Source organism: Natator depressus, chromosome 2, assembly GCF_965152275.1.
Source record: "Natator depressus isolate rNatDep1 chromosome 2, rNatDep2.hap1, whole genome shotgun sequence".
Lineage (NCBI taxonomy): Eukaryota > Metazoa > Chordata > Testudines > Cheloniidae > Natator > Natator depressus.
In genome coordinates, this window is record NC_134235.1 from 118,027,721 (window position 1) to 118,046,576 (window position 18,856).

Genomic DNA, 18,856 nt, shown 5'->3' on the forward strand with positions numbered 1-18,856 from the left:
GAACTGAGAACAGCACTCAGCTATTTGGAATTTTTTAGTCAGGTTCGTACACATCATCAAATATATCAGCTAAAAATAAAATATTACTTTAAAACAATGTTTTGGTTCAGACACAAACCAACAGTGTGCTAGTCTTCTATTAGGGTTTCTTTTCAGGACATTTTGAAACCAATGTTATTTCAAATGGTGGATACACTAAGCCTCAAAAATTGGGGATAGTGTTGGCAATGCCAATTTAACCTCATACTGCCACTTGAGGTTTAATTTTTCATTCAGTACGGAAACTGGTACAGTATTCAGCACCAAGTTAGTAGTATTTGCTATGATTTAAAGCAGTGCTCACATGTTATAACTAGTAATTGTTGAAATGCTGTAGGGGCTCTGGACTAAAATTATGAATAGAGATATAGTGCACACAATCACTAACCATTCAAAATTCTCAATGATAAAAGTTACTTACTTTGACATGGCTCTGCGCTCCCAAGTTGTAGATTTCAGTGGGTTTCACTTCATTAATTATCTTCACCAGGCAAGTACTGTCTGTGAGATCACCATAGTGCAGCTTCATGTCTTCAGATTTCAAGAAAATACAGTTAGACTAATAAAAGTTATATACTCAATTCTCAAAACAATATGGTGTCCTTAGACAAGGTCCTATTTAAAAATATACACACTATTCAGGTAAGAAATTAAAAGAAAATTATCTATATAATACATCATTATTTTTAAAAATATGATCTTCCTTACCAGAGTTGTAACCACCACCTTAGATTAAATTGGCAACATTTACATTACTTGCTTAATCTGTTGCACTTCATTCAACAAGGATATTTAAACTCATCTGAGAAGTTTCACTTATTCTCACCCATTAGCACAAAACTGTTTAGTCTGGGTTTCCAACACTTACGGGGAACATTTAACAATACCTTTTACCGATTATTTTTGTTTTTAAATCAACATTTGTCAAATTCAGATTTTAGCCACCACCATTAAAATGCCAGTGACTAAGATTTTCTAATGCAACTAGTGAATTTGGATCCTTGTTTTGAATGCCCAGCTCCTGACATCTTTGAGGGGCCTGTTCTTCATGGAGAGCATACTCAGAGCTTTGTGAAAAATCAGGCCTCTATTACCGACAGCCAATTCAAATCATTAATAACTTTTGAAAATCTTGGCTAGAATTTGTCTTCTGTTAACAAACCTAAGTAACTAAATGTTTTCCCCGTATTTATAGCAGGAAATAAGTGCAGTATCTCACATACCACTGTCTGATAACTATTGGTGACTATCTTTTTTAATGCTGACTGCTACAGATTTTCAACAAAGTCTAAATTTGAAGGCTAAACTACTTGACCCTATCCCTTGAAAAGATTTACATTTTTATGCCTTCTTTCCAAAGTATCTTCTTATCACTACTTTTGCCGTTACCAAATGCTTGTATAGAGTTCTGCACCTTCAAAATATTTGTACAAAAAGTTAACTAAATTAATTCATTTCCTCACACCTCCCACAACGAAGATGGGGAAACTGGGGCTGAGAAATTAAGTGATTTCACCAAGACCATAAAGCCAAAGTCAAGCTATGATTAGAATTCAAGTGTTTCTGTACCAACTACTCAGCTCAGGCCACTAGAGCACACCATTTTCTCGGCTATCTATGACAATTATTTTTTCACCTATCCCCAGACATTTCATATACAACCCAGCATTATGTACATCTGCAATTTTATAATCACAATGTCTTCTTGGAATACAATTAGAGATGAGTACCATTGACCTCTACTGAGGTCTATCCTTCACTCAGCGTGGGTACTCGTGACAATGTCTTGTGCCAGGATAAGAAAAGAACAAAACATACTAACTGTGTCACCCATTACTAATTTGTATCAAGGATGTAGGTCATAAATAATATTCTGCTAAGTTCTGTTCATGGCCAGCTGACAAGAAAGCCAGTCAAAGCCATCCATAAGTGACAGCTCTTTATTTGATAATTTTTCAAGGCTTTACTTCTACTATTCTTCTTTGAAAACATAATACATAAAATATTCTAATGTTCAATGGTAGCTATGGCCAATTTCCCCTCTACAGTATATTTCACAGTGACAACTAGCATTAAATATACAATTGAGTCACACAGAGAGTGTGCTTTGGTTTGTTTTTACCGAACAAAACTATGTAGTACAAGGTTTTGTGACCAAGTCAGTTTGCTACCTTGTGTATTCAGCAGCTAAAGATGATTCTCAAACACCTGCAAAGAAGGAATGCTCACATCACTAAACTTTTCATAGGCTGAAAGTGTAGGTGATAATACAGTCAGACTCAGCACTGCTGACCTGAAAGCTTTAGGTTCTAAAAATGAAGTAACACTAAGGAAAGAGTAATTAAAAACAAAAAACCCCACCACATCCACAACAGGCAATGCACCATGTTTCATGATATTACTGACAAAAGTCTCATTTGTGGGGGTCAGATATACTGGCCATGCAGCTGTATTTAGTCTTTCCTGATTTGGTTAGTTTCTAACAGATACGTGAAAAAGGAGGTATCAGCATGAGCCAACTCCTGTCAAAACGAAGACACCATATAACTTATCAACTTTGTCCTTGTCCTCAAACTACAACCTGTAGAGAACTTCTCAAAATACAATTGATTCATCACGGTAAATAGGTTTTAACATTTCTAGTACCAAAAACAGTGTACATGAATAGCTTATGCAGTACCTCCATTTTTAAAGAAAGCCATTTTGTTAAAAAAATCAATCATGGACGGAGACGTCGTTTTTAATCTGCTAAAGCAAGACCCTGGACATTGAATTAACAGATTATTTGCTGATGTTTTTGGTCTCCAGAGTTTGTTAAAGGGGACTGGAAACTGAATGGCTCCATTCCTTTGTTTCTGAGAGGTCCCACAAGAGAATAGTGGGAGATTATTCATCTTGCCTGAAGGATCTCTCATGTTAGGTCCTACAGGGAACTAATTTTGTCATTCCTCCTCTTCAATGTGAATACGAGACTGCTAGGGGAGATAGTGAGATGGAATGGCATACAGGGTCTTCAGTACGTGGACAACACTCAAGCTGTGTGTCTGTCTCATTAGAATCAACCAGTCAGATAAGAGACTCAGCATCTAGCCAAGGGTTCTCTAAACGAGAACTAGCTGGCTGAGACTCAGGCAGACAAGAAGGAGGTAATGCTTTTGGATTCAGAGCAGCAACCAGAAGAAATTACTCCTGGGGAAATTCTGCACCACTGTGTACACACAGAATTCATGCCCCTGCAGATTTTTTACTTCCCGGGAGAAAAATGACTGGCGGGGAAGCAAAGGGAGTGGCCACATGCCCCTCCTCAGCAGTGCAGCCGCATTGTTTCAAGCACCCGGAGCAGCTGGTGGAGAGGTAGATCACTTTGATGGGATGGGGCGAGGCTGGGGACATGCTGGCTTGTGGCTCCAATCTGCACCAGGCTCAGCTGCTAGTCCTGGCTGGGCGAGGAGCACACTTCCTCTTCCCCCACACAGAGCGGTCAGAGCCGGGTCAGATCCGCCCTCAGAAACCTCCCGTGGTTCTGCACCCCACTCTCTTTTCCTGTCCCCTTCACTCCTCAGCTGCAGTGGGAGGGATCGCTGTACGGGCAGCTGCAACTGAGGAGTGACTAAAGCCCCATTCATCCAGACACCACCCCCCGCAGGCCCTCCCTGCTGAGCCTCACCCCCCATACTCAAACTCTCCACCAAGCCACCCCATACCCAAACCCCCACCCTGCTGAGCCCCACCCCCCCTACACCTGGACCATCCCTGTGAGTCCCCTGCACCCCCATCCCACTGAGCCCAAACCAGCAACACCCAGATGCCCCCATCGCAAGAGCCACATCACCCCCTACACCCACTGAGCCCCAAGCACCTTCTCCTGGACCCTCCAGCGGAGACCCCTTGCCCCTGCAGCCAGAACCCTCCCCAGTGAGCCCTTGCATTCCCCCCGCCGGCACGCAGACTGCTCCATACAAACCTCTTACCCCTGGTAACCCCCACACACACACTTCGATCCTGCCAGGCTGAGCCTGTCTACCCAAAACTGGTGTGTCTGGCGTGTTTCTGGGTCAGACTCAGCCCTTGCACTGTGTCAGGGTTGGGTGCAGCCTCACCGTGGAGTCTGTGTTCCGGGCGGGATGGGGTGCAGGGTGATCTCCCACCTCTATGTAGCCAGTGGCCTGTGCTCCCCATTGCCAGGCTGGAGCCTCCATATTTATTTATTGGCAAATAAAATTTGCAGAATTTTAAAATATTGTGCACATTTTTTTTTGGTCACAGAATTCCCTCAGGAGTAAGAAATGCAGAGATTATATGAGTTTCTTCCATGGAAGTTGGGAGACAACTGTTTATTAATCAGGTTTGCAAGTGAGGTGGGTGTGAGGAGGGAGCATAATGTTTGATCAGTAGCTGCCCCTGAGGTTCCAGATAGAGGTGGTTAAGGTTGCACTTTTTTCTCTTTTTGCAGTTGGCAAAAAGGTTTTTTCCATACGCAGACCTTACTACACTTATCCATGGCTTGGGTCACCTGCATCACTGTAATACATTCTACATAAGCTATGCCTGAAGACTACTCAAATTTCAGCTATTAGACAGAAAGCAGTGGTCTGCATACTGAGTGGAATTCCATGCAGGAAATGTAAATCTCACAGTAGTTTGGGTCCAGACTCCCATCTTGACCACCTCATTCCTCTTTACAATAGGGCAGCAATGTATACAGCTATGCTGAATGGACTGTTCGAGATAAAAATGGGAAGTTTTTATCTGTGGAAAGGAGAAGTTTTATATATAATAGTTTAAAAGGAGAGACTTTATTTGGGACAGGGTTTATTTGTTCTGTACGCAGTTTTACAAAATATGCGAAGTGCATAGAACTTTCAACACACAGTAATTTAAAATTTCTTTGTGTCTGACTTAGAAGTCTCCTTTAGAAAGCAATAGATATGGAATCTATTTTGGGCATATAGTCACAATCCAGCTTGCTTTATAAAATGTCACTACTTGCTTCTTGAGACACACACCCCTTGCAGTGTGCTTTTATTCAAACTGAAATCAGTTGTTCCTGTGAAGAATGCACAGGGAATACACACAGCTTTTAGAAGCTGATGAGACTAAAGCTACTTGATTGCTTCTTTATTTCCTCCAGTACTGCTTGGAGACCTGTTTCAAAACAGTTGCCATGGAACAGACTTTCCTGAGATTCCAAGCCTAATTCTTCCACATCAGATTCAGATAGTTATCATTCCTCTATTAGAGAAAAATGATCAAGAAAGAATGTCAAAAATTATTAGTATTTGCTTTCTTTCTGGTGTTCTATATTTTTTCAGTTGTTTCCTTTCACGAGCTCAGGAGAGGTACCCAAAAAAGAATACTTACTTATTTATTTTCTTGTGCTTCAGTTTACCATGTTAGCCATGACGTTTTAAACTGTAGTAGACCAAGTTTAATACGGTCTTCGCTGGAAACACTGGGAATAGCATTCCTCATAAAAATATACTAATTTATTTTATTGCTCTTCAGATGATCTTTTGCTATAGCAGCTAGACGATTATTTTCAAGTTTAAAATACAAAAGACAAGCCTTCCTTAATGGGTAGCTTTGACCACCACTGGTCTTTTTTCAAATTGTATAAGATAAAAACAAGCAAAAGTCAAACCAAATAAAAATACATCTTACATTATGTTCTGAAGCTTGATAGACTTGGGCTCTGTTAAACCATCCAAGCGAGCAAATTTCAAAGACAAAAGGCCCTCAAATGAAAAAGTTCTCCTGTCAGATGTGATGATCTGATTGTTAAATGCCTAACAGAAAGGTGGGGAAGTTTGTTGCGAGGTCTACATTAGAGAGAAATGGTTTCAGCTTTCTCACCAAACATAGGCGATAAAGAATACCATTAGCAATCCGAGAATCCAGGAGCAATGACAGAGGTAGCACCCTTCCAAGACCGAAGCACTGTGGCAAAAAAATGGTGATATAACTTCAATAAAAGCAGTGACACATAAGTAGGTCCACACATTTATTTCTCTAAATGCTCAGCAAGAATTGCCATTGCCAGTGTCAGCAAGTACTGGTTCTGTCTTTGAGATGATTCGGAATCTGTCTTCGTACGGCTTAAGAACTCTGTGTGATTTTGGGAGTTCTTCATGTGCATCTGTATTAGACTGAACGTGGGGCTTGCTGACTTCTCTGGTGTCCTTCTACCTCCATGTTAGACAAATTCCATGGGATGGCAACACAGGGCAAATAGGGGGTCACTATACCCAGATGGTGCTCTATTCAAATAGAAGCATCCTTGGACAGAGTTGGCTGCTACCAAGAAGAACCAGTTTGCCCAGAGGAGCTGGTAATTAAGGTCTGATCTACACTTAAAACATAGGTCAACATAGCTATGACACTCAGTGGTGTGAAAAATCCACATCCCTGAGCACCGTATCTATGTGACCTAACCCATATTGTAGACACAATTAGGTCAACAGAAGAATGCTTCCATCTACCCAGTTACCATCATTTGGGGAAATGGAGTTCCTGCACTGACCAAAAAACCCTTCCGTCGCTGTAGCCTGCATCTGCATTACGGGGTACCATAGCTATGCTGCTGTAGCACCTGCAGTACAGACATGCAATGGATCACTTGATAAAGGAGGATCACCTGACAAAAGGGACTGGAGGTTATAAAAGAGAAGGTCTCAGTCACCATTTTGAGAAAAGAGCAGAAGTAGAGGAAACTGGGCAAAAGAGCAGAAGGGCACTGATAGCAAAGGTCAGAGGGGTAACAGCATCCATGATTATGAAGAGAAGTCATGTGCAGGAGGGGGAACGTAGACTGCTTCAAGGACTCTCTAGGCCCAATGAACTTTCTAAAGTGGTGATGAAAAGGAGACAGGAGAATGCAAGGCTGCACGTATTATTTGTGTGTGTGATAACGTTATTCATGTTGAGTCACAGATAACCAGCTTTCATCCAGACCCCATATTTTGCCATGAGACAATGGAATCCAGATTTGAGCCTCACTAATGTATGGATAATACCATCTTAAAACATCTCACTCTTCCTTAACAGCTTCAAATAGTCATTAAAAAGGAGGATCGAAAAAGTGAAAAAGCAAAATCCACATGCAGCAAACTTTTTTTGGACCAGACCTGTGCCTAGTCTCATAGGTCAAAAGAATCTACTCCAGTGCACCAACTGCAATTCTCTTACTCCACTGAACCTTGATCTACTGTGTAACTTGGAAGAACTCTTCATATTTTACTATATTTTTTATCTGCTACTATCCTGCAAGCTACGGTGTGTAGCTGGGGCTTGCTGCAAGCTACGGTGTGTAGCTGGGGCTTGCTGCAAGCTACGGTGTGTAGCTGGGGCTTGCTGGCTTGCTTTTAAAAAAAAGCCCTAAAGGCAATGAGAAAGTAAAATTATTTCAGTGCTAGAGCGATATTCCATACAGAGTTGCATAGAAGATGATCCTCCATTTTATTATGTAACTAAAAAGATAATTACCCTCAAAACTTGTTTTACTCCAGTGATGCTTCACATTGCCGGCCTCCTAAAGCTCTCTCAACCTCACGCAGCTTTTTGCATGTCTAGCCATTCACTTCTCTTTTTATTGATCATATCGGTGTAAGAAAACTGCAACATCAAAATTTGTACTGAGTACAAGATGCCTCCCCACCCTCTCTCAATGAATTACTTTAAATATTTTTGTATATTCTTTCCAGCCAATTCGTAAGTATAAAATTTTGCATCAAATTGAATCTGAAAACTGCTTTCATTTCTTACTGAGACAGAGCTTCTGATAGGAAGACAGACAAGAAGAATGGCTGGCTGGCTGAACAACAAACTTTACAACAGATCCCAAATCTCCACCGGGAAGAGACAACTTTATAGTGATTACAGGCTGGTATGCTTTAAATAAAGATGATTTGTACAACGATAGGAGAAGATATACTATAAAACAAAATTTACTGCATGAAGAAATGTAGAATGAGAAACAACTATACAGACAAAACCTTACTTCCTTCAACGTGAGCCTGCGGATTCTTGTAGAGATGCTCAATCCGGCCAGTGTTGAAAGAACTAGATCGGCGAACAATTCCATGCACCTGTAGTTTAAATGGGAATAGAAGGATAGAAAAGAAATGGGGTTTCTGTCATAGCTTGATATATAACTTAAAACAGCTCTTAGAACTTTTTTCCACAACAAATGCTGCAATTAACCACACATCTGGTAAAATGTTCGGATACCATCAGTGAACTTTGATTTGGATTTTTTTGCATAAATAATTGGCTAATTAAGAAAAATTGTAAGACAGCTCTAGCTCTGTCCACCATTCACCCCATCCCTATCCAAAACACACAAGTGTATCAGGTACCATTGACAGGCAACTCTCTTCATTCCTGAATCGAAGACAGAAAGCATGTAGCAGCATAAATTTGTCAGTGACTTAGCACAGAGTACTTTATGTTCAGCTCTTTGGTGCTGCCTTCTTTAGTCCGATATCCTAAATGTTTTATATCCTCTCCTGTTAATTCCAGTGCACAATTGCATTGTGCAGATATTTGATAAACACTTTCAATTACTCAAGAGTTGTGTGTGTTGAAAGTGCAAAAATACACAGACAGAACAGGACCTTGTTCCAAACTCCTGACTCAGTGTTCTGAGGTAGGAGATGAGAACACGAGGGAGCTTAGACTTAAATGGAGAAAGGTAACTTCCCTGAACTGACCATGATAAATGACTAAAAAAACTGATTAGCTGGAACAAGAATACATGCCTGCCTGACAAAGCCTGTTTGTGTCTAACACACTAGAGAAATTGTTCAAAAACTGATCCCATTTCCTCTTTCTGTAAAGCTAGCCTCCTCATTGCTGCCAAGGTTTGTGTCAGTTTAGGTCACCAAGTGCTCCTCGCGCAAGTGGAAGCTTCAACTTTAAACACCTGACTTTTTCCAGATATTTCTGAAGTTTTCCCGTCATAATTTGATGCAACTCGCTTGCTTGGGTTGGGCCATCTCTTCTCCTATCATCACGCGCCCGCCTCCCCCGATTAATTTGTGGCCAACAGCCTTAAACAACCTGGACGGCGACCGCTGGTTATACATGCAAAAGTCTCATATTTTGTTTTGTCTAAAGCATACAAAAATTGACTAAACTATACACCCGAAGAACTGAACTGTATAACCTAGCCATACAACTTTCGAGTTTTAAAATGTTTTCATCTAACTAAATTCACAAGCTAATTTTTGAAAGCAGACCCTAACATTGTAGCCATATATTGTTACGTTTGAAGTTTTTTCATGCCCAAAGACACTGATCTGCGTGTGCAAACTACATTTGCCATCCATCTTACATAATTTGTCTACACGATGTAATTTGTGCTCGGTTTTTTTTTTTTTTTAGTATTAAAAATCTGATATGGAAATATGGTGCCTCCTGTTTTAAAGGCCAAGTTGAAGGCCTCTGAAAATTTGAGCCTTGAGGTTTATTGTTTCCATTATATCACACATTTCTGTAGTACTGTGAAGAAAATGTTCCATACTAAGAATCCACATTCTGCTGTGTTCTTTGCAGAACTTGTTTGAAGAAGTTACTTTTGTAAGAATACAATTTTAGTAAAATGCATAAAAAAATACATAGGCATAAAGACATTAAGATTTTGTTTTTATAAGGTTGCACAAAATGCTGAAAACTTTGTATTTACTAACTCAAAATGTTTTGTTTACAGGCACATCAACAACCTTTGCATTCTACCAGCAAAAAACTTTTCAAATTTTCTTTAAAGTAAATTGAAGTACTCTACGATTATTTCTGGAAAAGAAAATATTCTGACTTCAAGTCCTGATTGATGAGGATATATCTTGATTATCTGAATTAAGCTATTCTGAAGTTCAAGTTTACATAAACCAGTAGTTAAGCACTGCCAGCTCAAAGCTTGACAAAAGACTGTATTTGCCGAGTTTTATGTGGCAGCTGAATGGCTATGACACCAACAGCTAACCACCGAAATGTGTTAAGTGCAAATATCACAGAACTTGATGAAGTTCCAACAGATAAACAGATCAAGAGTGTCTTGCATTCAGCAATAAATACAAACCCCATTTTTATTTTTTCCCCTCCTCTCCCCCTTTTTTTTTCCTGTGTGTGTACACAAGAGAAAGAAAACCTGCCAAATGCTTAATCCATGACAGCTAATATTAGTATAAGAACTGATGAAAGGTGTTCTGTCTGCTTGTGAGACAGGTGAAATGCAAACTTTGTGACAATGCCAAAATGTGTGCAAACTGGATTATCTAGTTAAGAGTGAAGTTTAATGGATTTCTCTCAATAGGGACTGATTTTTTTAAATAAGCTCAAATTTAAAAAAAAAAAGTGTTGTGGCTGATTTTACTGTTAGACTGAAAGAGACTTTTATAAACAAAGCTGAGTAAATTGTTAAGATTTCATATGTTTTGAAAAAAGTACATTCACTTTCCATTTTACTGAAAAGGAATATATTTTTTCCTGAAAGAAGTTGGTTCTACAGAAATCCCCAAGAAGAAGGTACTATAAAATGCACAGGTAAATTGGTTGAAGTAACCTTTGAAAACATAATTTAAAAATACCTAGTTGAACTTGATATGATACACACTAGTGTGATTTCTGTAAAGGAAAATGTATTTAATTTGAATTCTTTGAATATTTCAACAAAATAAAGAGGAATGGGCTGGTGTGTGTTATTTGAATTTTCAAGGAGTCTTCAGCAAAGTCCCTCACATTAAGGAAATGAAGTAGTCACAGGGCAAGAGGTGATGTTATGGATTAGAAACTAGCTAATGGACAAATAAAAATAAAAGAACATAAAAGTGGGAATAAGTGGTCACCTTCCAAATCATGTCAAAAAGTATTGTGACCTAATATTCTTCACTGGGACTGGGGGTATTAAATCAATTCTCTGGTAAAAGAAAGGAGCAGCAATGTGAAAATGTTTGCCGATAATGCAAAATTACAGAAGACTGAGGAATTTCTGAGGGACCTAACAAAGTTAGGTGAATGGGCATCAAAGCAGAAGAATTATGTGCTGAGAAATGCAAGGTGTAACACACTGGAAGGAATACTCTGACCCATACTTGTCCATTACTGGAATTACTGGATACTTAGTTAACTGCAATCATCATAGAAGAGAGCTGACAATCATTGCTGAAAGCTCAATTAAAACTATTTCTCAAAGTATAGCAACAAACAAAATGCATATGGAATAACTCCCAGTATTACTTCCCGACTAGTATAATTCTGTTATATAAATCAATATTGAACAATCACCTGGGATATTGCATTTAGTTCTGGTTACTATCTCAAAAAGGATATACCATAAATAGAAAGGGCTCAGAGACAAAAACAATCAGAGTCCTGAAAGGTCTGGAAAGAGAATGAAGCTAGTTGGTTGAGAGGGAACGCTACAAATCACTAATCTGAGCTGAACCTTATGTTCCTAATTATAATGGATAACAATATTTAGATTGTAAGAGCCTTGGGACAGGAATTATGTCATTTATATTTTGTACAATATTGTGTATATTAATAGTTCTTACAAAATAATTAGTCTCTAATGATGAGAGACAGTACAGAGGCTAAATCTATATATGAAAACAAAAATGACTAAAAAACAAAGCAACAGTTTGTAACAAAACACCACTCACCCACACTGGAACTGAAATTCCTAATTACCAGTACAGATTAGTGATTTCATACAAGACAATACTAAGATTCCCTTCTTGGAAGCCTAGCACCATTTCTTATACCGGGATTTGATGAAGTTACATTAAATGAACATGGACAGACAAGTTGCTGTCTGCTCACACCAGCTTCATCTCCCTCTATCTGATGTGCATAAAAAACGGTTACCTACCTCAGCTGTTTTTCGAGATGTTGCTCGTATCCATTCCATTTCAGGTGTGTGTGTGCTCACCACATGCACCAGTGCCTGAAGTTTTTCCCCCAGTGATATCCGTAGGGCCAGCTCTAGTGCCCTCTGGAGTCGTGAGCATATGCGTCCGTATAAGGGGTGCTGCCAGCCACCCCCACCCCACTTCAGTTCCTTCTTGCCGGAACTCTGACAGAGGGGAAGGAGGGCAGGTAGTGGAATGGACATAAGCAACACAACTCAAAGAACAACAGTTACAAGAGGTAGGTAACAGTTTTTCTTCAACTGCTTGCTCACGTCCATTCCACGTCAGGTGACTCACAAACAGTGCCTCTGGAGGTGGGCAGAAGTTCATGGACGTGTCTATTTTAACACTGCTCTGCCAAAGCCAGCATCATCTCGGGCCTGCTGGCCGATGGCATAGAGGGTCGCGAAGGTATGGACAGACGCCCACGTTGCGGCCCTGTAGAGGTCCTGGATCAGGACATGGGTGAGAAAAGCTGATGATGCCTGCACTCTTATTGAGTGAGCTGTCACTAACTGTGGAGGTGTAGCCTTCGCCTGCTCGCAGCAGGAACGGATGCAGGAGGTGATCCAGAATAAAATTCTCTAAGATGACACCAGGAGACCCTTCATTCTGTCAGCCACTGCAATGAAAACTTGAAAAGACCTGTGGACGGGCTTGGTTCACTCAAGGTAGAAAGCCAGGGCACGTCTGACATCCAAAGTATGCAGACGCCGCTCCTCGTTGGAATTGTGCAGCTCTGAGAAGACGACTGGCAGGAAGATGTCCTGATTGACATGGAATCGTGATGACAGCTTTGGCAGGAAGGCTGGGTGAGGGCACAGCTGGACCTTGTCCTTATAGAAAACTGTATACTGGGATTCGGAGGTTAGAGCCTTAATCTCGCCAAAGTGATGGCTACAAGGACGACGATCCTCCATGACAGATGCAGGAGAGAGCAGAATGCCAGGGGCTCGAAAGGAGGACCAGTGAGCGTAGACAGAACTAGGTTGAGGTCCCACTGGGGAACCGGATCATGGACCTGCGGGAAGAGCCTTTCCAGGCCCTTAAGAAGTCTGATCATCATTGCATGTGAGAAGACTTATCTGGATGGGAGGGTGGAAGGCCAAAATAGCTACCAGGTGCACCTTGATCGACGAGAATGCCAGCCCTTGGTGCTTGAGATGTATTCCAGGATGGATTGTAAAGATGACTGAGAAACAACCACTAGTATAACCACTTGCCAATGCAAGAGGATGTTCCAGCACTGTCAATGGTGGTAAGGAGGAACTGAAGGGGGCAGTGGCAGCACCCCTTATATCGACGCATAGGTGCATGACTCCAGAGGGCGCTAGAACCAGCCCCCTTTGGATTCCACTGTGGGAAAAACTTCCAGCACCAGTGCATGTGGCAATCACACACACCTGACATAGAATGACCATGAGCAAGTACTCAAAGAAGAATTACATTAATCTGAATGGAGAGAATATGGTACAAGGCTAAAAACACTGCAGCAAGAAAGCACCACTCCAAAAACAAGCGTGCATAAAAAAAATGGCACACTTAAATCACAGTTGAGAACATTAGACTTGTAAAAGTTAGAATTGTCTAAGATCAGCTGTATGTGAGACCCCTATCTGTATTTTCGAAAAGCACTGGTACAATCCTAAAGCATTATCTACCAGCATCTCCCATAGAAACACGCATTTGGTTTTATTTTCTATGTACTGAAGCAAAGGGCATTCCCCCATGCATTGCTGTCCTATCCTTGAAGCCCTGCATCTCAGCTAATATCCCCTTCACAGACAATAACTGGATGGAACCCCCTATACACCCTATCTATGCCTATTTCTTAATTGGCCAGAGTGATTACAGTTGAGAGATTCTAGGTAATTCCTGCCCTAAAGGAGCAGAGAGCACAAGCTTGCACAGCATTCTAAGTCTTTAACAATAGACTGGCACCAGGAATCATACCCAAGTATCCCACATGGCCATATATGGCACTGCCATTAAGGCCAAGATCCAATAAAGCACTTCAGCACTTGCATAACTTTAAGCATACAAGTAATCAATCCCATTGACGTCAATGTCACTATTCATGTGTTGAAAGGTATGCACGTGCGAGTGCTTATTAGGTCCTGAATCAGTAACAAATACGTTTTTAAAGGACTTTATACTGTAATTAAGAATGCTACCATCCTTAATCTCAGCTCATGCCATTGTACTTCTCCCCACCCTTCCACTTTCAACATCATGAACGAAGATTGGAACATCAAAGTAAATTTCCTTATTCGTGTGCTTGAAGGGAACCCATTTTCATTACAACCAAATATCAGCTTATCTGTCTGAATGTGTATGAGGTGACATTGTTTTTGACACAATAGGTCAGGTGACATCAATTATCCAAATAGTTATAATAAATGTTAGAAAGTTTAAAACTATAGATATAGCATACCAAATTTTAGCCAATGATAGAATATTAACAATTGCCATTTACATGATATGTTTCAGTTTCAAATCCCCTTATAAATAGTAAGTTAATTTTTCTGACACATTAAAAAATTAGTTTGGCCAATTTGGCCAATGTTACTGAGGGCCAGAAAGAAAATATGCATTTTCACCAGTTTTTTTAAGACCTACAGGACGATAAAGACTTCAGTCCTACCAGAAGAGATTTCTTCCTCATATGGCATCTCCAATTCTATTTATGCACGATGGGATTAAAAACAAAAACAAAAAAACCCAAAGACAGCAATAACATCTTTCAATGGGTGTTTAATACTAGTGTATTTATTAAATTGTGTTGGAAATTAGTTTGCCTTTGTAATCACACTGCAGAATACAGAAAGAGCCATGCCCACAATAGGATGATCAGAAATATGCCACCTACAAGCTTTAGTTTAACAGTTTCTGTATGGCTAGAGATGTTTTCATCCAAAAATGGTGTTAGAATACTATACTATGAACCACTTAGGTAGGATAGTTTTCACCACAGATAATGTAGCACTCAGATACTGTGATGAAGTACCTATGCAGATAAGAAGGATATTTACTCTCAATGGAAGTTCTTTGAGATGCGTGGCCCCTATCTGTATTCCACATGCTGGTACACATGAGTGCCACATGCCCAAGCCCAGAAATTCTCACAAGCAGTACCTGTTGGCTCACACATGTGCACCCATGCGCACCCTGACCACAAATCCAACAGGATGTGAAGCAGAGGGGATGGAGGGCAGAAAGTGGAAGACAGATAGGGACCACACATCTTGAAGAATTTCCAGTCACAGTAAGTAACCTCCATTTCTTCTTCAAGTGCTGGTCTCTATCTGTATTCCACACATGGGTGATTGACAAGCAAGGCCTTAGACTAGAAGTGGGTGCAAGGAAGCCAGCAACAAAAATGCATGAACTAAGCAGAATAAAAACTATTTACAATTATATTGACAGGTTCTAGAAAGAAGCTGAAGGAAGAGAGGACACAGGATTCCGACTAGACCATGCAGCGATAAGAAAGAACTGGAGAGGCGTCAACCAGCACTGGTTCTTATACCCTCACTCAGGAGCATAAAGGAGACCTATTGCACATATGCAGGCTAACGGGCACTGTTTGTGAGAATTTCTGTACTCGGGCACATAGTGCACATGCATACCCACATGTGGAATACACATGGGGCCAGCACTCGAAAAAGAAGTTAGAATGGGTCTCTCAAAAAAAACTTCCTACACTATTCAGAGAAGTGTGCTAAAAACCTGGTGGAAACAATCATGTTTAAATGTGGTTATAGCCTGCACAATTCTGCTACCAGTGTGAACAGGGCCAGAGTGCACGATTTTATCTGTAAGAAATGTAGGAGGGAATCCCGAAGCTGCCTACACTAAAAAAAGTGTAGAGTCCCTTTCCGTTTGGGAAAGGGAAGCAAGCAGAGAAAATTAACTGCCAACATACACAACAGTGAAAATCACTATTGTAGAAACTACACAGGTCTCCTTGTCCCAGAATTTGAATTATTCCTAGCAGATGTTGCTCCAAAAAAGAAGGGACAGAAAGAACCGAGTACTGTGAAAGAATGTAAAAGATGCATAAACACTCAGGACAGGTGAAGAACAACCAAGTTGGTAGAATTAACTAGGAGTGACAAGATGAAATGAAGAAAAAAATTTAGGATGGATACATCAAGAAAAAAGTTTTCTTATGGTGAGTTCTACTAAGCTGTGCAATAATTTCCAAAGGAAAGTAGTGGAAGCCCAGTCTCCCTAGACACTTAACGTTAGACTGAATCAAAAAAAAAAGAGAAAATAAAATACTGCATTACTAGGGGATGGGCTACAGGTTAATAAGCGTTCTTTTTCTCTCTCTATTGTACGATTAAGACTATGGGACAACCTTTCACTACTGAGCAGGCAAACACCTGTGGCTATACAGTCACAACAGTACCAAGTAATTGTGTATTGTAGGATACGGTAACTGTGTGACCTTTGCATTGCTGACATCAAAAAGAACATTACTGCTGTATAATCCCTGGGATAGGCATGTGACAAAAAAGATTTATTTTCCTTGTACTTAAGCCTGTCAAAGTCCAAGTCACTTCACAGCTTACATTAGAGTCCAAACTCAAGGACAAAAGACGCAAAATGACAAGTCTCACGCATTTGGTTGCATCAAGGTTAGTAAACAAGGCTCAAATTCTTAGCACAGAAGTCATAAATCTGAGAAAGTTAAAAAAAACAACCCTGCACAATACTACACTCCAGTCTAAACCTCCATAAAGAACCCAGAATGCCTATTAGAAAGCAACCTCCGGATTTAAATTTTCAGTATGAGCCTGCCATGGATTAGCAAGGTTTTTATTGCTTAATGCAATTTCAAAATTAAAAGTTATTTCACTGGGAGTAGGTTTTTTTTGTTGTTTTTTAAATGTGGTGCATTACATCATAAATTATTCCCTAATTCTTTTGGCTTTCACAAGTTGCCGCTTATCTAAGTTAGCGGGAAGCATGCAAAGCAGATATACCCAGAGGAGGAGAGAGAATCCACCAGTGGACACTAGATGATAAATAGTACAATAAGCTGGCAAGATTACAGGCTAGGCTGCACATTCTTTACTAGAGTTTTGATTTGTTATCTAGGGCTGAGTGGAAAACATACGCAAAGGAGGACAGCAGCAAAGGAAGCTAGAGGTTGCTGTATCCAAGTGTTTCCATCAGCCTGCAGTCGGTCATTGAGTCACTCACCTCATAGCCCTTTTCCAGCAGGAACTCAGCCAAGTACGAGCCATCCTGGGAAAAGAAAGAGATAGGAAAACGTTAGGAACAGTGACTGGGCATGGAAGATTTAGATTCACTATGGTCTTTAAAATATTTTGAATCTACTGGATAAAAGCATATATTTCATTTAAAACAACAACTAAAGGGCACCCAATTTTTAAGTTTAACTATCAGTATGGTTTAAGATAACCCATCAGCAGTAACTTAGAAACTTCTGTCCCTCCTCTCCTTAAGCCTTACACCGAACTCCAATTTTTTAATGCCTTGAGGAGAAGGAGGTGTTTTGCTGTGTACATCAGATTTGGACTATTTCAGAGATCAGGAGGAGGAAGAAAAAAATAAAAAAAATCGGTGGGGCCATCAGAGAGAATACTGACGGCCGACACTGCATTTTTACCAATGGACCTCTGTCTTAAGCACCACTGATCATTCTATATAATATTAATGCTTCCATGTCTGTGACAGAACATGGACTAGGCCTTTTATTTTAATTCTATTTACTTCATTGGTTTGGTTTCTCAAAATGCCTCTATCAAGACCTATATTCCAATGTACAAACATGAATGTAAAAACTATATTTGTGGTGTGTGTGTTGCTGGGTTTCTCTGATTTTGCCTTTTTGGGGGATGGGGGGGGAGGGTTAATTTCATCTTGTTCATCTTCACTGATAGGATTACCACTAACTATAAATCATTGTATTACACTTAATGTATTAAACCTGGCATTATTGCAATGATAGAAAAATGTCTATAAACAATATCAAAAGTCACAAGCCACATATAGAAAATTAACTGGGCATCCATTCCCTGCAAATTTCCCTTCTTCCTATTGTTATTCTCACATTCATTATTTGTTTAAGACGACAATGAATCACACCCCAATCATGCAAAAATGTATGTGGGTACTGAACTTTACATATACAAATTGTTCTACTGAAGTCAATTAACCTGCTGTAGTGATTCCTTAAAGGAAATGGGACTACTCACACACAAAGTTTACAATGTGCATAGGTCTTTGCAGGGTAAGGCCAAAGACACTATCTACAGTAAAGTGAACACATACATTCATTTAGTCCCATTTTTAAAGACATTTTCAGTCCAGCAAATTGTGCTACTTGATCTTTCATTTAATGACAGCCTGGAGGAGGGTGAAAAATAGTAAGTAAACCTTGTTGCTGAATTTGGAACTTGAGATGCACTAGGAGGCTCTAAAATGACAGGGTTGCCAGTAGAGAGTGTTTACTATATTGATGCTGAAGTTGTGCATAAATCCATGCAAAATGACAGGGTGTGGTATACAAGGGACACATTTTGTGGTTTATTTAAAACTCCAGCAGCTTTTCTTATGACTGTGACCTAAATATTCTGTTTTATAGGCTTTTATAGACCAGTGTGGAGAGACAGGAAAAAATAAAAAGACTCTTGGCATATACATAATTTCTTCTACTATATACATGATATACATGCATTCAGCTTTTAAATTCTCAGTCAGACAAAAATCAGATTATGATGCTGGTTAATTTGGAACATGACAAGCCAGATCTGCCATGCCACCAACGGAAATGTTGGAATAATCTGTGGTTCCATAAATCAAAGGACAAAGAATAAGACTCAACAGAAAAAGCATTCACAATATAAAATTTACAGTAGAAAAGTCCTGAGAAGTAT

General features: G+C 39.9%; 1 protein-coding gene across 1 annotated transcript in view; it reads right to left on the reverse strand.

The window, feature by feature from the left end:
* Positions 1-18,856, reverse strand: part of GMDS (GDP-mannose 4,6-dehydratase) — a 550,335-nt gene that overhangs the window by 440,194 nt on the left and 91,285 nt on the right. Inside the window, exons 2-4 of the mRNA XM_074944947.1 lie at positions 17,157-17,201; positions 8,036-8,123; positions 461-570 (exon numbers count right to left, since the gene is read on the reverse strand). Coding sequence (XP_074801048.1) covers positions 461-570; positions 8,036-8,123; positions 17,157-17,201 — 243 coding nt within the window. The remainder of the gene's footprint in view (positions 1-460; positions 571-8,035; positions 8,124-17,156; positions 17,202-18,856) is intronic.